The sequence below is a fragment of the Sapajus apella genome, unplaced genomic scaffold, assembly GCF_009761245.1.
Source record: "Sapajus apella isolate SASKATOON/1434 unplaced genomic scaffold, GSC_monkey_1.0 scaffold40, whole genome shotgun sequence".
Lineage (NCBI taxonomy): Eukaryota > Metazoa > Chordata > Mammalia > Primates > Cebidae > Sapajus > Sapajus apella.
Window position 1 is genome coordinate 120,382 of NW_022436980.1, and position 22,619 is coordinate 143,000.

The 22,619-nt window shown below is 37.6% G+C and overlaps 1 protein-coding gene and 1 long non-coding RNA gene across 10 annotated transcripts in view; one reads left to right on the forward strand and one right to left on the reverse strand.

The window, feature by feature from the left end:
* Positions 1–1,557: 1,557 nt before the first annotated feature.
* On the forward strand, positions 1,558–6,664 carry LOC116565387. Its single transcript, XR_004275414.1, has 2 exons — positions 1,558–2,957; positions 3,438–6,664. It is a non-coding gene; the product is annotated as an uncharacterized LOC116565387 (long non-coding RNA).
* A 2,935-nt stretch (positions 6,665–9,599) lies between these two features.
* STXBP5L (syntaxin binding protein 5 like) overlaps positions 9,600–22,619 on the reverse strand; it is a 421,768-nt gene continuing 408,748 nt past the window's right edge. For all 9 annotated transcript variants that reach the window (XM_032298936.1, XM_032298937.1, XM_032298935.1 and 6 more), the window contains 4 exons: positions 21,675–21,840; positions 18,957–19,068; positions 15,976–16,196; positions 9,600–15,340 (listed from right to left, as the gene is read on the reverse strand). In XM_032298936.1, coding sequence (XP_032154827.1) covers positions 15,299–15,340; positions 15,976–16,196; positions 18,957–19,068; positions 21,675–21,840 — 541 coding nt within the window. In that variant the 3' untranslated portion in view covers positions 9,600–15,298. The remainder of the gene's footprint in view (positions 15,341–15,975; positions 16,197–18,956; positions 19,069–21,674; positions 21,841–22,619) is intronic.

The window sequence follows — 22,619 nt, forward strand, 5'->3', positions numbered from 1 at the left end:
AAAATGTGGCACAGGTACACCATGGAATACTATGCAGCCATAAAAAAAAGGATGCATTCGAGTCCTTTGCAAGGATGTGAATGAAACTGGAAACCATCATTTTCAGCAAAGTGACCCAATAACAGAAAACCAAACACTGCATGTTCTCAAAAGTGGGTGTTCAACGATGAGAACACACAGACACAGGGAGGGGAAGATCACACACTAGGGTCTTGGGAGTAGGGGGATAGGGCAGACTAGCTTCTATCTGCAAGATAGGAAACTGCATTTCCCGCCTAGTTAGGAAAACAGAGGGCAGAGAAAAGGAAGGAGGAGCTGCCTGAGGCAAAGCTAGGCTGGTCCCTACCCTGGGTCCACTCAAGGTAAAACTCAGCACGTAACCAGGCCAACTGAAAACAGGGAAGAGATGGAGAAAGAGTTCAGCAAATCTGATTTCTCTTTAAATTTTCATTTTTTCCTCATTAAAACAATTAAATAGAGACAGGGTCTGGCTATGTTGCAGAGGCCAGCCTCAAACGCCTGGGTTCAAGTGATCCTCCTGCCTTGGACTCCCAAAGTGTTGGGATTATAGTCTGGAGCCACTGTTCCTAGCCTTTTTCTCATTCTTATTAAAAAAATAAAAACAATGAACTAAGTGACTTTCCAAGGGAATCCCAATCCCGTAAGTACCCCTCTTAATACTTTGCTTCCTTCTCTCTTTAATTTTGTTTTTCTTTATTGGCCTTTTTGCTTCAGTATATTTTCTTTTTTTTTTTTCCTTTGAGGCGGAGTCTTGCTGTCTCACCCAGACTGGAGTGCAGTGGCTTGATCTCAGCTTACTGCGACCTCTGTCTCCCAGCCTCAAGCAATACTCCTGCCTCATCCTCCCAAGTAGCTGGGATTACAGGCATGTACCACCATGTGTGGCTAATTTTTGTGTTTTTAGTAGAGATGGGGTTTCAACATGTTGACCAGCCTTGTCTTGAACTCCTGACCTCAAGTGATTCACCTGCCTTGGCCTACCGAAGTGCAGGGATTATAGATGTGAACCACCGCTGAGAAACTGCTTTTTTTTTTTTTTTTTTTGAGATGGAGTTTTGCTCTTGTCGCCCAGGCTGGAGTACAATGGCGTGAACTCGGCTCACTGCAACCTTGGCCTCCCAGGTTCAAGTGATTCCCCTGCCTCAGCCTCCCAAGTAGCTGGGACTACAGGTGTGCACCACATGCCCAGCTAATTTTTTGTATTTTAGTAGAGATGCAGTTTTACCATGTTGGCCAGGATGGTCTCGATTTCCTGACCTCGTAATCCACCTGCATTGGCCTCCCAAAGTGCTGGGATTACAGGCATAAGCCACTTTGCCCAGCTGAAATTGAGTTTTGAAAGAGATTTAGAGAGAAGGAGGGGGAAAGAGGAGAAACAGAGGAGAAAGGGAGGGAAAGAGGGAGGAGGAGATGGATAGGAGTGCAACAGACTAGCAGGAATAAGAGAATTTGGTAGGCATAGATAACTTAGAGACATTTAAACGGTTGCCTGTTGGGCTGGACACAGTGGTTCACACCTGTGGTCCCAGCAACAATAACGACTTTAAGAGTCAGTGGAAGATGATACGGCTCTGTCACTGAGGAAGACCTCATGGTGTCATGGCAGCTTAAAGTAGTGATAGGTTGGTGGGATGAAAGGAAGGTGAGCATGAGGAAGCAGAACACACGGGGAACAAGAGCATCATGGCATTCTGGGTCAGAAGCCGGTAACCAAGGGAAATCAAGACGGCAAAGGCGTGGTCATCAGAAAGCAGAAAAGCTAGAGCATCCAGACAGTCAATAGTATGAGCTAAGTGTGACTTCATGGGGCAGATCAGACTTCAGCCAAACTGGGGAACAGAGGTACAGCCTTTGCGGTCCTGGTGTGGAAGCAGCTTGCTCCAGCCTCGGCTGCTTGTGTTTGCCTACTGTGTGAGAGCCGCCTCTGAGCAAACTGGCACTGCGTATAGTGACAGTTGAAGAACTCTCTCTCAGAGGGAAGCAACAGATATACTGAGGGAGATGGTACTCCTGCTGGGCCTGAAAGATAAATAGGGAATTTGGACAGCAGAAAAGAATATAACTGCTGTGAGGTTTAAGCAAACAGGTAAAAGCAGTTCCAGTAAAGGTGTTTATGTTGAGCTCTATCTTTGTGTTAAGAAGGGCATAATCTGTACCACTAGGTCCAGCTAATGAGGAAATAGTGACTAAGTCTAATATATATTTTGGAGTTATGGCTACTGGAAGGTATGGATTATCTCCATAGAAAAACTTACATAGACTCTTACATATAACTGCAAGGGGTTTGCATACTCTCTGAAGGCCACATTGGGAGCCCACGTTTAGAATTACTTGTTTAGACTGTACGGTCCAATTGGGGAAGCACCAGTTCTATCACGGTGACACTTCTGGCCATACAAAGACATGAGGGAGTGCCCCTCTTAAGAAGCACTGCCTAACAATACTAGTTTGCTTTCCTGGGGCAGGAATCAGGCCCCATACCTCCCTGGTGCTATTACACTCAGATGGTGGTAGGGGAATTCCATGGAATGAGAAAATGTTATTCATGAGAAATAAGTTGGACTAGAGTTTGGCGCAGAGTTCTTTACACCCCATTTACTGACTTCTTTGTGAGACTTCTTCTTTCTGGGAGGAAGTTGATGAGTTTATGCCAGATAGGTAGGGTAGGTAGCAACCAGGATGTAGTTATGTTTCTGATAGTTCTTAGTCTTGTGTGTTTTGATCTCTTGATTAAAATTCCCCAGAGTTACTCAGAATCTCTAAAAATATTCTATGACACAGCAACATGCTGATCAGTTTTGCTACTTTTTCATGAAGTAGGATTGTTACCAAAGAGAAAACTGCAAGGGATGTGCTGCCCAATCAGAGGAGGCTTCTTCATCCTTCAACTCCATGATGAACTCTAATATGAAGTGGCAGAAGAAGACGTTGTTCAGGTATTTTTGCAATGCTTGTGTCCATTCCATAGGAAGTCAAGACACTGTATTGTCAGGCTGACAGCTTTTTTCCCTATGCATGAGGATTTTGGAACTCTACCCTAGCCCCAGGATGGCTGTATAAATATTGAGTCCTTATGGGCAGAAAATGAGCTAAGAGTGTTCCATTTTGTACTAATTCTTAATAAGTTAAGAAATTGCCAATGCAGAGATGTTTTTGTCTTAGAGAAATTGAACAAAAATTTTCAGTCTTTCCCTGAGGGTTTCCAAGCTCCAAGAATTCTAGCAAAAAGTGTCAGAAACTCCTGCTCATCAGTGAAGAAGAGTTTCAGATGTCTGGTTTTTTTATTTTCTGATCTAGCATTTTAAGCACCACTGGGTGAAGAGCTCCAGTCTGGTTTATAAGGTTCTCAGTGGGTTGCTTGGGAAACATTCTTTGACTGGACAGAGAGTTTGTTAACCTCATTTTTTTTTTTTCAGGTAGCTCAGATTGTCAAGAATGAAATGGAAAGTGCTGTAAAACTGTCTGTAAAATTGAAAGTGAAAGTGAAAATAGGTGCCAGCTGGGGAGAGCTGAAGGACTTTGATATGTAACTGTGCTGTTGATGAAGTCCTCCCAGGGAAGCCTGTGCAGATATAGTCACCTGGAAAGAACAGAGATGACCCTTTCACCTACCTCAGGAAAACGAACTTTCAAGTCTTCATAGACTTAGCCTAGTAATTTTATAGTGAGAGTTTCAAACTATGTATCAGGGTCCGTTCTTTGTAGCATCAAAAACTTTTGGGGGTTAGGGGAAGTGAAATACCAAGTATAATAGTTACACTCACTTTCAAAGAGCATCTATGAATTTGCCTTTTGTAATTTACTGTGGCTTTAAACATATTCAGGACAGATATTTGAAATATGCACTTGGCACTTTGGCTCCACATGTCTGGGTAAACCATGAAGAAAATGAAGCTGCTTCCTCTGCTGACCCTGACAGGAGCCATAGGTGGATAAAGATTTGGTTTCACCCTGGTGGTGTCAGGCATTGTGTGTGACTTCTTTTCCCTCTAATATCACTTTTAGAGTATTGAAATAGTATTTCACAATAGTATTGGCTAATAAATTATGAATTCTATAAAGCGGTAAGACTTGGTATGGCTGGAGTCTAGGAATGAATATGCATGAAATGTTTCTTATTGCTTTTCCTTCCCTAATTCATACAATGAATGTATTTGGAATACTTATATATCATAAAATAAACTAAACCTCTTCAAGAGGTATCCTGTTCTGTAAGATCAGATGTTTTTATTGCAGGTAAATATAATACTGCCAGAGATGGAAAATACCCCCTTATCAGTCCCTTAGTGCCTCTTTCTATTTGTGGCATGGTGAGAAAAACCCATGCTGAAAAGATTATACTTTGTAATCTCAATCAGAGGTATGGAGCTGATCTTCTTGCTGTTGAAATAAAATGAATTCATGAGAAACTTTATATCAACAGTTGTTTTGTTAAAAACGGTAAGTGTCAGAAACTCGTGTTCCTTATTTACTCACTCCATAGCTTGTTCAGCAACATCTGAGTACATAGGAAGCACTGATTATATTCTTAGTTACCAGAACAGCTCTTTCATGTTTATTAATCAGAATAAAGAAAAGATATTTGCTTTATAAAGTGTAGTGCATTATTAGTAGTTGGGTATTAATGCATAAGAGACTTAGACGTAGTTTTTTGGGGCATTGAGGAGGGCAGAGATGGCAGCAGTAAGAGGGAAGATATCATTCTTTCTTGAGTTTTTTCCATATTTACCTACAATGTTTCTTGAAAGCTGAAGTGCTGTCAGTATTCTGGTAGGCTTGAAAGATCTGGCACAAGAGAAAGCTCAATCTGTTTACCTCTGAGTGTTCTTCAAACATGAGGGCAAATAAAAGTCACTCCTGCCTCCTTCTCTGCAGCTGTGGGCCAGTATGTGTAGTCACATGCAAGTTCTCATTCTGTTTGACCTGTCAACTGGACCTGAAACAGGCCTTCTCCACTTTGCATGATTCAGATATGCACAAATCCCGGTTACTATGGTTTACTTAATAACACGAGCCCCCCCGACAACACAATTCGAATTTCAGTTACCGGTGGATATTAACTACAAGTAATTCCATGAGATTCAAACTTCACGAATAGTTCTTCAAATCACAACCACTGCGTAAATAAGAAATGCATATTGTGTTAGGCAGAATAACGCACCCCACCCCAAAGTTCACAGCTTAATTCCCAAAACCTATGAACTGTTATATTACATGGCAAAAGGGACCTTGTTGGTGTGATTAAGTTAGAGATCTTGAGGTGGGTGATTATCCTGGATTATCTGAATGGTTCCATTGTAATCACCGGGATCTTTATAAGAGGGAAGCAGATGGTCCGAGTCAGGGAAGATGTGACAAAAACAGAGAACTATTTGAAGATGCTACACTGCTGGCTTTAAAGTTGGAAGAAGGGGCCATGAGCCAAGGAATGCAGGAACCCTCTAAAATTGGAAAAGGTAAGGAAATGGATTCTCTCCTAGTACCTTCTGGAGGGATGTATCCCTGCCAACACCTTGACTCTAGCCCAGTTAAGACCATTTTGGACTTCTGTCCTTTAGAACTGCATGACAGTAATTTGCATTGTTTTGAGCTAGTAAGTTTGTGGAACTGGTTATCGCAGTAATAGGAAATTCATACATGCATCCTGATGGGACCAGTTACATCACTTCTTTCAAAGGCTGTCTATGATTGGTCACTTCACATCTGTTATTCACTTTACTTACAGATGGCAAAGTGTAGTTGTGTTGATTGCTTGCCTCCCAATGGTAAATCCGCATTCTACAAAAATGGATAATCAAAAGTGGAAATTAGCTAATAAAGATGAAAGTGTACCAGAGGAATAAAAATGATAATACTGGAAGTGAAAATCAAATTGAACATAAATGGAATTACAGAACAACTAGCTGCCTGGGCATGCTGACACTGCTGCTGTTTGAGATACTGTAGATACGTGACCTGAGAAACAGTGAAGGCTCAGTTAACACAAATGAGGAAAATGGTTGTGACAAAAGAATAAAGATGTCCCAGAGAAAGTGATGCCAACAAAAAACTTCATTATTTTTTAATCTAGAACTTACTGTAATTCCATCAAAGTATCATCAGGATTTTATATTTTTTTAGATAGATAATATCTTAAGACTCACCTGGTAGAAGAATAGTTTTTAAATTATTTTTTAATACACTGGTAGAATAAAAGTCAACATCTATTTAAATTGTTTGAACGAGCATGCCCTTTAATTCAGCAATTCCACTAAACCTCTTACCTAGAGAAACACTTGCACATATGCAAAATACATGTGCAAATGTTCACTGCAGTCTTGTTTGTAAAATCAAGAGACTGGAAAATATCTAATACTAGTAAAAGTGTGGTAACAAGTTATGGTTATTGACACCATGGAATAATATAAGTGAGTAAAAAAGAATGAATTATAGGTACCAATGTAGAACAATCCGAGGTATAATGGAGACATGAATAAGCACTTTGCAGCATAGAAAAATATTTAGAAGGAAACACAACAAACTGATAACTCGTTAATTTAGATGAGTGGGAGGTAGCCAAGGGAAATACTTAATGTTGTCTAAATTTATCATATGACTATTACACTATCCATTTATATATCATTTGTGCAATTAAAACACATTTTTTTTTTTTTTTTGAGACAGAGTCTCAGTCACCAGGTACCAGGCTGGAGTGCAAATTTAAAAAAATGTTTAAATAATGGTTGGATTGCCAAACCAGCTCACAAGACCATTCTATAAGCCATAAATTGGTTGTCCATTTGCTATGAAAGGTAGACGACAATGCCATCGAAGTACAAGTAATGCAACAAGATTGGAAATATTTTATTTTGAAATAATTCAAAACCCAGGTAAAAGTTTGAAGAATAGTACAAAGAATCCCAATTAAGTCAGAAATCATCACTTATTTTTGTTAACTGCTCCAATTATGTCATTTATAGCAAAAGGGTCCAATCCAAGATTAAGAGTTGCACCTAGTTGTCATGACTGTCTGGTCTACTTGAATCCGGAACATACATCTTTCCTTGACTTTTATGACACTGAAAATTTGTAATAGAGGGTAGATATTTTACAGAATGTAACTCTTTTTTTAATTTATTTTTTATTTTTTTGAAGATGAGATTTCACCATGTTGGTCAGGCTGGTCTTGAACTCCCGACCTCAGGTGATCCGCCCGCCTGGGCCTCCAAAGTGCTTGGATTACAGACGTGAGTCACCGCGTCCAGCCTACAGAATGTCACTCAATTTGGCTTTGCTTATTGCCTCATGATTATACCTTGCTTGTGTGTTTTTGGCAGGAATATTACAGAAGTGATGCTGGGTTCTCACTGCATCCTGTCAGGTGGCACATGATGTTGATTTGTTCCCTTGCTGGTGGTGGGAACTTTGATCACTTGATTAAGATGGTGTCTGTCATGTTTCTCTAGTTATATTTTTCTTTATGATTAGCAAATTTTTTTGTGTGAAGATTCTTTGAGACTATGAAAATATCCTCTTCCTCTATCCCACTTTACCTCACTAGTGTCGGCATCCACTGGTATTTGTTGCCCAAGTCATTATGATAATGGTTGCCAAATGGTAATTTTAAAATTCTGTCTACATTTCTTTATTTGTTGACATTCTATTGTAAGGAAGAGTTTTCTCTTTCCCCTCTTATTTATATCAATGTAGACTAGTGGGTACTTATTAAGTTACTGTGATGACTTTTAATGCTTTTTCCTTTTTCTTTTCTTCTTCTTCTTGTTATATTTTATTTTTTCGTAAAGACAGGGTCTTACAATGTTGCCTGGGCTGGTCTTGAACTCCTAGCCTCAAGCAATCCTCCCACCTTGGCCTCACGAAGTGCTGGGGTTACAGGAATGAGCGACCACACCTGGCCTTGATGCTCAAATTATACCTGATTTGCCCTGTGTAGGCTTTAAGCTAGCTGCTGTGTCCTTTTGACATGTCCCTGTTATTCTTTGAATACTTTATTTTCTGACACAAACATGTTCTAGCCTTGAAACTAGACATTTCTTCAGTGAGCTCCAGTTCCTTTTAGTAGAGAACAGTAATTAGAAATAAATATCCAGGTACTAGCTGTGCTCATTGCTCCAGGGGGTAAGGGGCTTGCTCTCTGTCCTCTAGACGTGCAGATTTAAGAAATATATGTATATTACACAGGCACGTGTGCACACACACACCTTTATATCACATATGTAAATTATGTAGTGATACCCATATGTATTTGTATACATTATATATACACATTTTGTATTTATGTAAAAATTTACACTGATAGTTCCAATTCTAATACAAGACTACAGGGTTTATTCTAGCTTTCCCTTTTAAATTTTCCTTTCCTTTTTCTCCATCGGTGAGAAACCTGTCTCCCATAGTCTCAATATGCTTATTAATTGCTCAATGTCCTGTATGTAGCCAACCTCCTGACCCCACTGGGCTGCCTTCTGCCCTGCTCCAATGCCAACATCACATGCCATCACTGACCATTGAAGAGTTGACACTGCCACTTCACTCCAGGGCTGTCTCCTCTCCCTACTCCAGTGCAGTCTTTGTATGGAGCTGCCATCACCAGCCTTTGTGAGTGTGGTTGACTTTTGGAGTGAATGAATGAAAGGAAAGACAGAAGAAAGGAAGGGAGGAGAGGAAAGGGAAGTAGGGAACAGTGGGAGACAAGGGGTGCAGAAGAAACAGGAAGGAAGAGAAGGAGAAAGAAAGGAAGTTGAATCAGTATTTCAAATATTGAATGCAGGTATCTGAAGCCTAAGTTATTGTAATTCAAAAATAGTAAGGTAAATGTATATTTGTATTTTTAATCAAGTTTTTTAGCCTTGAGCTCGTTTGCTGTTTTTTCAATTTTTATATGGAACCAAAATTAGAAGAAAAATTATAGTGGGGGGAAATTTTCCTGAGATTAAATTAGACAGGATTTAGAAGAATAAAGCCAGTCTAGATAAATATGAGGAAAGTGCCTGAAGAGGAATTAACTATGCTGATGAAAGCCAGAGGTGCAGGAGACAACACTCTCCAGAGAACTGTTGGCGGTTTTGAGTTAATGAATGTTTATCGTAACTACTAGGAGATGGAATACGCCCATAGTAGCTTCATTTTTCTTCCTGGCTGAAGACAAAGCTGGAGCTGCAAAGAAGTGAGGATGTAAGGTCTGAATGTTGAGTTTGTAGGTACATCTTATCCACCTTGATTTCTTATGCTGCATTATTACCAAATTATTTTTACTTGTACTTCACTGAAAGTGGACTTCAATCAACACCATCAAAAATTGTCTTTAAAGTCTTTCAATAAAAAGTAACACATTTCCTCAATTTGATGGAGATTTTGAATGGCTACTGGGTTAATAAATTCTAGTGAAATGTATGAATTTTGGGAAGTTGTATTTGATAGATTTGCTATACATCCTCTCCCGCCCCCTCCCTGCCTTTTAAAAACAATTACACTTTGCAAAACCATAGTTCATGGTGTTATAAATGGGTCTTACCTCTGTCCATATGTAATCTTGGCAAAAATTATTAGTGCATGACATCATGACATAAGAGAGCATCTATGTACAAACATATACAATTTTATTGATATCTCTACAGACTACAAGAATTTTGTTAAGTATAGTCACAATTGCTGAGTGCAACAGAAAAATAGTAATTTGTCGTTTTCTGAAAAGATGCAAAAATTCTGAAGATGAAAGAAAGATACATCAATGATGTCATTTGTTTCTTATTTCCTAGAATAAAACATCACATAATTAAGTACTAAAAATTATACGTTATTAGAGATTCTGATCCTGTGTACAATTGTCCAAAACCACAACCTAGTTTACTTTCTGGCTTTGCAGTCAAGAAGGGTGGGCCAATAGCAGAGGGAAAGCAGTATGAGAGGAGATAACTCTAAATTCTCATTATATGTTACTGCCTTTGATAGGCTGGACTCTCCTTTTTTGAGGGAGTAAGCACTCTTTCAGGGCACTGGATGTCATATAGGAAGTTACAGTTATTCTTTTCCCTTAAACACATGTCCAAAGACTAAGAAAATAAATCCAAGTGGTCCTGGGAGCTTTTGACTGAGATAATAAAAAAGGAAGATTTGTTCTTCCTTTTTGCTAAGACCAAGTCTAGTGAAATATACCTATAGCAGAACAGATACCTGGTACCCATGTCTCCTCCAGAAGAAGAATGAAAAATAAATTTGGACCTGATTTAGCAAATGATTGTTTTGAGAATTTCCACTGTCTAAATATGCAGAATTAGTTTTCCACTTAGCTTTATAATGCTGTCGAATTTACTGTGCTACTTCTGGTATCTTGTGATGGCACATGTATAAGACAATTGAAAAAAAAACTAGACATTTCAGCTGGAATAACTGATGGACAAGTCACATGGGAGAATATCACAAAGATGGTTATTAAGATTTAATAGAGAGCTATCTGGTCAGAAATTCTCACATACTTTTGTTCTGTGAGACATACAGAATAAATACCTTTACTATATCTTACAACTAGCCTTCCCTGACCACTCAGAACTGGGGCTGCAATAACAGCCAAGGCAGACAAACAAGTTTTCCTTAGGTGGTCATAAAACAGTGATAATCAACTTTAGCTGGACATTAGAACCACCTTGGAGGCTTTCACAGACATTGGTGTCTGGCTCCCACTTCAAAGGATTTTAATATGATTGGGAATTTTACAGTTTCCTGAGGTGATTCTTATGTACAGCCAAGGTTGAGAATCACTCCTCTAGATAAATATGTAAATAAAATCATCCATATGTGCATCTGATTCCTCAAAGCCTCTTTCACTTAACTGTGTCCCCCATGTCCTTTCTTACCAAAATCTTCTTGCACCAAATTGGTACTTCCTCCTCCTTTCCCAAGACAGACCTTACCTATTCTATATTTCATGCTTTTAGGGCTATATTGTCTACAAATACACACACTAAACTTGTTATGTTGACAACCATGTTCCCTGGGATGTGTATACTAGAGATTCTGCTCAAACCAAGTATACCACAAGTATTTCTGGCACCCAGTACGGTGTGTATGTGAAATAGTATCCAGACAAAAATGGAGTTGCGTGACAGAGGACAGAGGTGAAGAAGCTGTGAAAGCTACCATGTTTCTCCTGACACAAAGACCGAGACCTGTCATGAATGTTTTGAATTCTTTTGGCATTGCTCTCTGTGAGCCAACATGTTCAGGTTACAGTTCTTTTTTCTCATAGTGGCAGGTTGTAATCACACAGATATACTCCCAGTTTGTTCCAGTGATCCTAAGCCAAGGGGATAATTTTTAGCTTACTTTTCTAGATTGGCTTCATTTTTCCCTTCTGCTTGAATATAAGAATCTCTTTTAATCTTCTTCAACCAATCTTAGGCCTAATCTGATTCTTTTTTCTCTTAAAGTCATGGTGTTCCCTTAATGTAGATAAAGTATAGATGGCACCTTTAAAACTGGTACATGGGTCACATAAAAAGCACTCCAACAGTAAACTTTTTCCTTTAAGATCTCTAAAAACTTTGAGGGAAAGGAGTTGGATTTTGATTTATTAATTTGAGAATCACTTTCAAAAGATTTGAAAAAATTGTCTTTGTGACTGAATCATTGGAAAACATCTCATTCAGTTCTGTCACTGTCCTTCCAAAGTTGCAGTCAAACATGATCTTGACAGTGATTGGGGCTCTAAGATCTGGGGCTCAGTAAAGTGTAAGAAGCAAAGTCAGTAGTACTGCTTTGTAGGTGAATAAAACAAATGACAAATCAATCATCCCTCCCTCCAAACTCCCAGATTAATGGATGATTTTAAGGTAGGGATTATTGCCCATGTTACTATCAGGGAAACAAATACTCCTAGCTTCTCATTGATGAATAGAATGAAAAGGCCCATTTTCTGCTGTGACACTAAAAAGGGCTTATCTCTTGAAGGACTCAGGGAGACAAGGTCAACTTGTTGGGACTGTGGTTTGCAAGCCTTATCTTCGGATGTTGCTTTAGCAGATAGAGTGTAGTTTTGATGATAACTAAGGCTCAGGGTCACTTTCTGTATCATTGTCCAAGTTATTAGGAGTATTTTTCTTATGTTCCAAAATAGAAGGAAGATAGTAAAGATGAGACGATGCAAAGGACTACGTGGATCAACAATACTCATTTTCCAAAGATGAGGATAAGATAATGATGGTAGCGGTGGTGGTGATGGTGATAGTGATGGTGATGGTAATTGTGATGGGGGGTGTGTGTGTGTATGCGCGTGTGTGTATGCTAAGGTCAGTGCAACAGAACAGAAATGTTCAAAGAGAAAAATCACATCCACGTTAGATTCTTGTTATTGCTATCTCTTTGAATTATAAAAATAATTTTGATACAGTAAAACCTCATTAATTTGGATTCCAATAACCAGGAGTTTGTGAGATGAAGTTACCCTTAATGTTAAGGAAGGGCTTATAAAAACAATTTTGAAAGACATGTTTGAACGACTTCAAAGAACCTTTTCTTTTCAAGCATTTTAGAAACACCTATTTACTTCCAATTGGCATGTTAATTATAAACTTTTGATCTATTCACTGAAGCCAAAGTTTTAGGCACTTCTACTGTGAAATGCTATAATGTCCTTTTTGATATTTTCTCTGTGTGTCTTAAAATATTCTGTAGTTGTTATTTTTCACTGATTCATATAAGCTTTCTTCAAAATTCTATTTTATTGCATGTGAACCACATGTGTAATTTTGGGTATAATAATTTATCTTGCTAAGACATTGTATACTTATTGTACAGATTTATACAACAACATTTATTACATATTCACACAATCTACCTCTTTATATGATGTAGAATAGTGGCTGTAAACAGGGATAAATTTTGGCAATGGCTGGAGACATTTTGATTGTCATTACTAGGAGGTTCCTACTGGCATCTAGTAGACAGAGGCCAGGGATGTCACTAACATCCTGCAATACACAGGACAGTTTCCCACAACAAAGACTTTCTGCTAATAGTGCCACTATTGAGAAATCTCAATGTAGAACAAGTTAAAACAAGTTAAATCTTATTGAGGGCTTCAGAGATACTCATCAAATGTAATGCTACTTTGGACTGAGTTTCATTATTTCTAAAATAAATGAATATTTTACTCCTTTAGTTTTTTTTAAAATACAGAAATGGTAAAGTATTTGTTCTAAAAATCAGAAAACTAAGTCCTTGAAACTGATGGTACAAATAATATATACAATTTGGCCACCAGCATTTTCTAGACCCCAATCTTAAGTTTCTTTAATATTTCTACCATATAATTTTATAATTTTATAAATGATAAAGTCATGTAATGTCTGTGTTTCCAAGTCAGATTCTGTGACTGTAAGGCTGCACAATAAAGCTTAATTTGCCTAATCTCTCAGGAGACTGGGAGATTCACAGAGAGGCTTTTTTAACAAGTGGATTCACGGACTCTGAGAAATGCTGTCCTAGTGTACATTATATAACTCTTTCACTCATCTTTTTTCTCCCCAAAATTACTGAGAACATTGTACTACTAGAAACATTTGCTAGAAACTACTATTTCTAGCAAAAAATTACACTAAAAAGGAAATAAAAATACCATTTTTGGCTATTAAAATTAGCTGAAATCCAGAAAAACGGCGAAGTCTTCAGAAACATAAATGTAAATCCAATAAGACCTTGATTAACAAAAATTCAATAAGCCAAAACCATAATTAAACATTTTTGAAGGAACAACATATTACAGGATGCGTCCTGAATATGTACATATACATTCCTATAACTTTTAGCTTCCAGAATCATGTTAAATGGTAGTAGATGCCTTTATTTTGTTTTGACGCTAGTGCTTTTCTGGTGAGTTAAGATAGATACCTTGTATCATGTTAAGGATATTCTTTATTCCAGCTTTAAAAGAGTTTTTAACAAGGGACAGGTGTTTGGCATCTATTGACATAATCTGATGGCTTATATTATTTGACCTAGTGACAAAATAATTGATTTTATATCATTAAACTCTTTATGTATTTCTGTTGTCTGTAATGATGAGTGAGGCCAAGATAGCAAACACATCACTATATTTTATAAAAATATCCAGGGGTAAGTATTGAACCAAAAGGTATTTTCTAATGAAAGCCCTTGTAAATCAGAAATGTCATAAATCAGAATCCCTTTCTCAAAATATTAACTGAGGTTTTACTGAATCACACTAAAGAGAATGACCAGTTTGGTTTGTGAATGTCAGGCTGCAAAAGCACTTTCAGGTTACAGACCTTACTGGGTTTGAACAGTAATATACTGTGTAACAGGCAGACAAGGATATAAATTAAACTTTAAAAATATATCACTTTAGAAACTGAAATTGGGATATGTGAAATTTCACTTTTTGTGAAGTCAGTTCTCATAGCTAACCCTATTATTCCTATAGTTTCCCCAAACCTACTACCAACTTCCCTGTAGAATACAAGCCAGGCTAAAGAAAATGCTTTGAGGTGACCCAACCTTTCATGGTTTGTGCTAAAAACAGCAACCCATTCTGAAGGTGATAGAAATGAAAATAATTGTGTTGGAAATAACTTACTATACTGGCTGGCAATATTTGATTATGACTGAGAACTCTGAATGATGTAAAACATGGAGAGAGAACATTGATCAGACTCTTGCCATAAGAATTCAATAATGTTCTAGTACAATGAAAGTTACAGATGAGAAAACTCTGGGTTCTTGTTTTGTTTTGTTTTCCTTTTCAGTTGGGTATGGCAAATATATTTGAAATGCACTGATATCTTCAAATGCAGATTTTTAAAATTGTTGAATGTGGCCCAATTAATAGAAATAGTTTACCATGAATCTTTTTTTCTTCTGTCACAACATGCTTTTTTTTCTTTTCCTCTTAAGATGTTAATTTATCATGCAAAGATTTTTTTCATTAAGTGCATTAATGCTTTTGTTTGTACAGGAATTTTCAAATCAAGAGGACTCCCCTTAGTTCCTAAATATAAATCCTTATCGAATGACATGCCAAGATGATAGCTCCATTCCACATGGGAAAAGGCAAAATCAGCCATATCTTGGGATTTTAACCAGGGCTCCAGCCTTTGGGTTGTATAGTGTCTCTGATACATCTCCTTTAAGATAATTTCAGATTGACTGTAAATGGAACATTTTGTAGAAGAAACTGGCTTCTAGCAGTTGAATAGTGATGCTGGGAATAAATTTGGTTTCCCTGAATATTGTTTCTCAAAGCAGTCACAGCTTCTTTAGAAGTTTAGAATTGGTACCATTTCTTATCCTTGTATTTCAGCATTAACTGCAAAGAAAAAATAGCCACTGTAAGATGCTAAAATACTTTAAAAGTGCTATTAAAAGCAAGCCCATTTTGAGCTAATCATGCAAATCTAACTAATCTCAAAACTTATAATCAAACTGAATGGCTTCTTTTATTTTATGAAATAAAGTGCATATGAAAAAGATTTTAAAAATAAAAAAACAAGCTGTAAAGACTCAGCTGATGGAAAATGATTTTTAATGATGAGACAAAATGCAAGATGTGGATCCCATCCTCCACTGCCCACCACACCTTCTTGGTGGGTGTGTTTGGGGTCATATAACCCACTGAAACACCTTTTAGGCAGCTGATGCACAATATAGACCCAATGTATCAGAACCAATGGATAATTTTCTTTATCCCCTAAGATAAAGAAGTATCAATACATTAAAGTTTTTTTTTTTTTTAAACATTTCTATGTCCCAAGCATTGGGGGAGTTATAATACTCAAAGAGATCCAGGTAATTATGATTCTCAAACAGGATTACTTATGTGGATAATCCCTGTAGTCCCAGCTACTTGGGAGGCTGAAGCACAAGAATCTCTTTCTTGTGCAGAGCCTAAATGCTTAAAGTTACTCCTATATGAAGATGTCTATATTTACTTAGGCAGTTTACCTCATGTGCATGTTTGGAAAATGCTTCTGCACTGGTCATCATGCCTGCAGTTTTCTCTTCCAGCTCTCCTAGCCTCTGTCCTCTTTCGTCAAGTGCAATTCGTGCACGGGTCAGCTCTCCCATCACCCCTCCAGCAGCGCCTTTCATCCCTTCTATACTACCTGGTCCAGGAATGTGTTGCGCAAGGCTGCGGGATGCTTTTCCTGCTGAAGCTTCCCCAACTGAGAATTTAAGCAATAGCAATTTAAAAAATTTTGTCAGTGATTCAAACAGTCAAGCTTGTCACCAAGACAAAGTACTAATATTACATTCTACTGTCATAATTCTCAGTACAAGAGAGTCTTATTTGGTCCAGTCATATATGTGTGTTGGGAGATGTTAGCACTTACTCAAGAAAAATGCTAAGAAAGAGACTGTGAGGTATATTGTTGTTATAGGCCTTTTTGTATGTGTATGTGTTCCATACAATATGACCTAATTGCATTTCTTGATGCTGAATTGAAATATTCAAAATATGTGACCTCATATTTAACCCATATTAATATCTGTTCCAAGCTTAGGCCTGATGATTTTCTTAAGTTTCTGCCTTAGTTTTTATTTCAGCCTTCTCTGTTCACTCTGTTCACCTTCATATATAAGCCTCAGTAGGTCTCAGGTTCTCTTTCTCTCTTTCTGTCTCTATGTAAATACTGAAAAATGGGGTATATAAATATATGAATGATGGTTACGTATGTTAAAAATGTGATTTATAAAACAAACACAACATATGTTATATATATGTTACATATGTTAAAAATTTGTGGCTGGGCATGGTGGCTCACACCTGTAATCTTAGCATTTTTGGAGGCTGAGGCGGGCAGATCACCTGAAGTCAGGAGTTCTAGACCAGCCTGGCAACATGGCAAAACTCCATCTCTACTAAAAATACAAAAATTAGCTGGATGTGTTTGCACATGCCTGTAATTCAAGCTACTTGGGAGGCTGAGGCACGAGAATCTCCTGAACTTAGGAGGTAGAGGTTGCAGTGAGCTGAGACCATGCCTCTGCACTCCAGCCAGGGTGGCAGAGTGAGACTTTGCCTCAAAAAAAAAAAAAAACAAACTGTGATTTATGAAAGACTAAAAGAATTTCCCAGTCACCTACAAAGCTCAGCTTTATTCAATTTCAATGAAGTAAAAAAAAATATTTTTATAGACGAAGTCTTGCTATGTTGCCTAGGCTTGACTCAAACTGCTGGCATCAAGCAATCTTCCCATCTCAGCCTCCCAAGGAGCTGGGACTACAAGTGCATACCACTGTACCAGCTATCCATAAAGTAAAACATTTTTAAATTGAAAAACAGCAATCAAAAATTAGCCAAGCATAGAAGTGAATGCCTGTAGTCCTAGCTACCCAGGTGGCTGAGGCAGGAGGATCACTTGAGTCCAGGAGTTTGAGGCTACAGTGACCTCATTGTGCCACTTTACTCTAGGGCCTGGGGAACCAAGCGAGATTCTGTCTTTTTAAATTTTTTTTAAAGGAAAAACAACTATTTTGGCAGAAATTTAGTGAGAATTCCCAAGGATGTAATATTTGAACGAATTCTGGATTTTTTAATGAGTGGTTGGAATCTAGTTTTTTTTAAAAAATAAGAGCCTTGTTGAGATATAATTCACAAAAAATTTATCCATTTAAAGTGTACAATTCACTTGTTTTTAGTGTATTCACAAAGTTGTGTAACCATCACCACTATCTGATTGTAGAACATATACATTACTCGAAAAAGAAATCCCATATTCATGGCAGTCACTCCTTCCTTCCTTCCTTGCCTCAGCCCCCGGCAATCATTAATCTACTTTTAGTCTCTCTGAATTTGCCCATTCTAGATATTTTATATAAATGGAATCATATAATATGTGGCCTTCTTGTCTGGCTTCTTTCACTTAGCAAGATGTTTTTAAGGTTTATCCATGTTTTACCATGTATCAGTACTTCATTTCTTTTCATGGTCAAATAATATTCTATTGCACAAAGGAACCTAGACATTTTTGCATAGTTAAAAGTTCCAAAGAAAGAATTTTGATCTATAAGACCAAATGATGGTAGGATATTCTGGAGAATATATTCATACCTTCTCTCTGAAAATTTTCCCTAGTATTTTCCTATTATTTAAAAATCTACCAGTGAAGCTGGGCACAGCGGCTCATGACTGTAACCCCAGCACTTTGAGAGGCTGAGGCGGGTGGATCATCGAGGTCAGGAGTTCGAGACCAACCTGGCCAACATAGTGAAACCCCATCTCTACTAAAAACACAAAAGTTAGCCAGACATGGTTGGGTGCCTGTAATCCCAGCTATTTGAGAGGCTGAGGCAGGAGAATTGCTTGAACCCAGGAGACAGAGGTTTCAGTGAGCCAAGATCAGGCCACTGCACTCTAGCCTGGGCAACAGAATGTGTCTCCATCTCAAAAAATAAAAATATAAATAAATAAACAAACAAATAAATAAAAATCTACCAGTGAGACTTTGATAAACAGCAATACTTTTCCATTTTGTCTCACTGGTAGATTTTTAAAGTAATTTATTCTGTAGCATTGATAAATCTTACATGCAAGATAAGGAATCTGTTTTCCATCAGTGATTAAAGTCAGGCAGATTCAAAAATCTTTCTTCCAGACTTTTTTGAATGCCTTCACATTGCCATGAAGCTATGATCTACTTGCAAATGAGATATTTATTAGCTTGCTCATTATTTTTATGAATTATGTGTATCATTTTTGTTAAACAATTTCCTAATATGAAGTGACCACTTTTATTCATGTTTGGTAAACATAAATAATTTTTATGGTACAGAAGGAAACAAATATTCAAACTTTAAGATAGATGCAAATTAATACATAGTTTAGAATTTGAGATCACATATTACATTAAGTTACACACAAGTATACACAGAAACATGTCTTCTATTTTGCAATGCATTTTTATAATCAGGAATTTACTCACAGAGCTCTTCTCTGTCAAACGTTTGTCCACTTCCTCCAAACAGTCCCTTGAGAAAGCCTCTGTTTTGAGCTTCTGGTGTCTCTATGGGAGTAAACAAATCTCCTAGCATGTCCTGTATCAAATTCAAAGAGAAAAGCATTAGAACAACTAAAAAATCAATTAGTATACAAAAAGGTAACACTGTGTTATATTAGAACACATCATGAAAAGACACTCTGCTGTTCATACATTTTCATGCTTATTTTTGCTGTGCTCACAGTTCTCCATCTGGCATTTCTTTTACCATCTCCTTTTCCTCCCCTTCGATAGTAACACATGTTCTAAAATTTCCCTTTATCTGTGCTCTTTTCTTCTTCCCTCCACTATTAGAAAGCATGGGAAGCCAATTTATCTACCCTAGGATTAATTTTCACCTGTGCTCAATAATTACCACTAGACATTGGATCCTTTTTCAGTCACTATAGTCTCTTTTTTATCCTGGTACCCTTCCCTGAACCAAGCATAGACAGCCCTATGAAATAGGAAAGCTTTGGTGGTATGTGGAAGAAGGTTGGATCTCTTTTTCTAGGAGGTACAAAATTATAAAATGGTTAAAGATAGTTTAAATGAGTCAAAATAGACAGCTACTGTATAGGGTGAAGTACAATTGTTCTCAATATTTGGTGAGCTTTACAATGACTAGAGAAATGCTTGTTAGAAATGCAGATATTCAGGCTGCATTCCACATATATGAAATAAGAATCTACATAGATGAGTTTATTTGTCAAGATTATACCTTGCTCCCCAGGTCTCTCTAAAGCAGACCAAAGTTTAAGAACTGTCAGTGTGGAGAAAGGATCTTAGACCGAGTCAGGAGATCTGTGACCTAATTTTCTATGAACTTCCAGTATGATTTTAATTTCATCATCTCCACTACCTCTACTGAGACCTGTGCTCTTTCTCCTGAAGCCCTTCTCTTTGGAAATGGCAGCATCATCTATTTGGTTCCCCAAGCCAGAAACCGAGAAATGACTAATTCCTTCCTTTCCGTCACTCCTATTTAATAACCCTAAATCCAGTTGCCCTATGAAATAGGGCACTGTATACTTTATAGCTATTGAATCTGCTAACTTTTCTCCATCCTGATGCTTCCGGAAAACCAACCACCATACTATAACTAGAATATTTATTTTAATAAACAAATCTGCTAAAACTTAATGACTTACCACTGTCCTTGGGATAAATGCTATAATAGATCCCTTGAGGAGCTTACAAGGGGCTGCAAGATCTACTCTTTCTCCCGCACATCTCCACTCTTTTCACTTCCTAATTCCTCACTCTCTGGGCAGTTTCCTTAGCCCTGAGGCTTTTGCACGCCACTGCTTCTGTCTAGAGTATCTTACCTTATTCATCCCCAACCATTCAGTCACCTGGATAACACCTATTTACCATTTGGAAGTCAGTTGTGCCCACAATCCTTCTCAAACTAACTTCTTTTGATTATGGGACACACAAAATAAATTCACATATCCAGTGGGTTAAAATTGGGCATTTGTCTCTGATTGTAGCAGTAAGCATAGACTAGAAACAGGATAGCTGTAAAAGTTTATCTAACCTTGAGTAAGGAGGGTCACAAAATTTTAAAAAAGCATCTTAGAGAGTCAAGTGGCTAAACTGCCTCCCTTCTGCTCCATCAACTCAGGCGTCCTTCTTATACATCTCCCCAGTACTGCCACAGCTATACATAGCAGTTTTCACAGAGTGGTGTGATTGTCTGTTTACTTTTGTCTCTCCCCACTAGCAGGCAGGGACTTGTATCTTAATTATTAGCGTGTTCCTAGAGTCTAGCCAAGTATTAGGCATATAGTAAAAATTCAATAAATAATCTGTTGAATGACAATGGTGACGATAATAATATTTATTATTATTTATTTTAAAACATATATTCCAGGCATTGAGCTTAGTTCTTTATATGAATTCTTACTAAATTATGACAATGCTCCAAAGTAGAGTGTATGGATAGGTTAAGTAAAATGCCCAAAGTCACACAGATGGAGGAGCCAAAATACAGGTCGAATAGTTCAGAGCTTATGCTCTTAACCTATATAGTATAATAAATACATTTTAATGTTCTTATTTGTAAAATGAGGGGGTTTAACCAGTTAAATGTCTAAGATGCTTTAAAAAAATTGTGACCATTCTTACCAAAGTTTAGACATTTATATCTATCCTCTACCTGGGCTATGCTTACTGCTACAATCAAAGACAAATGCTCAATTCTAACCTACAGGATATATGTTTATTTTGTGTGTCCCTTAATCACAATTAAGATTTCTTCAAAGGAGTCCTTGAACTATCTGAGTGGAATTCAAGGACTCTTTTGAAGAAAACTTATTTTTTTTTGTGTGTGTACATACATATTTCTCACCCTGAAGGGAGAATTTATAATCTTTTTTAAGATTCTCCATGGGTAAAACCAAACTATAAAATAAATAAATAAAAAGATTAGCTATTAATATGAATGATCTTTGCATTGTCTTCATCTTTCTTAGTACTTCTGTGCAATGACTAGAACCATTCTAGAAGTTGGTAGGCTCAAAACGAAGAATATATATTCAAAACATGTTATTGGAAGGGCATATGTATTGTCTGACATAATAATATTTTAGCTTTTAGACATCTTTCTTATTCTCTCAACCATGTCCAATGTCTTTTTCATAAATGTACCTCCTGACCTACCTGTAGATTATCACACATTTCTTGGCTGTATGTTAACCGCTGAATTTCAGTAGGAGAGACGAGGTATAATGCCTGTCCTTCATTGGTAAAACAAAATGTTCGTGCTATCCTCATATCTGTCAGTGGCAAATAATTAACATCCAACATTGGGCGAAGACTAGGTAGGCTGAATGGAAAAAAGTAAATCCATATATCACATGCAGGTTGTTAGAGGCAGACCTTTACATAAACAGTGATTTTTATACCATTATTTTATGGTGGTTTATTTTTATTTTTTTTATTTTTATATCTTTTGAGAGTTTCGCTCTATCACCCAAGCTGGAATGCAGTGGAGTGACCTCAGCTCACTGCAACCTCGCCTCCCAGGTTCAAGTGATTCTCACACCTCAGCCTCCTGAGTAGCTGGAACTGCAGACATGCACCACCACACCTGGCTAATTTTTGTATTTTTGGTAGAGACAGGGTTCTACCATGTTGGCCAGGCTGGTCTTGAACTCCTGACCTCAAGTGATCCACCTGCCTTGGCCTCCCAAAGTGCTGGGATTACAGGCATGATCCACCATACCCGGCCTGGTTGTTTCTTCTTATCTTCAAGGCTCAGTGGTAATAAACTAGACTTTCACTTAAAATCATATACATAAAAAAAATCATAGGCACAGTTCTTTTATCTTAATTCACATAGATGCTTAGCAAATGTTCTTGATGGATTAAATGCAGTGGCCAGCAATTTCAGGGGCACTTTTTGTAGCACTTCACATGTTCCTACAATATAATTTATAGCCTTTGGTTATTTCAGAAACACCACAGCTAAAAAGTATCTGACTGCATACTTGTTCTATTGTCTTTCTTTAAGGCAAAACTGACAGAGTTGCAGTGTGGGCCCAGTTCACTGTGCCTGGAAATGAAGTGGCTTTGCTCCCCATTCCTTTACTGTATATACAGGAA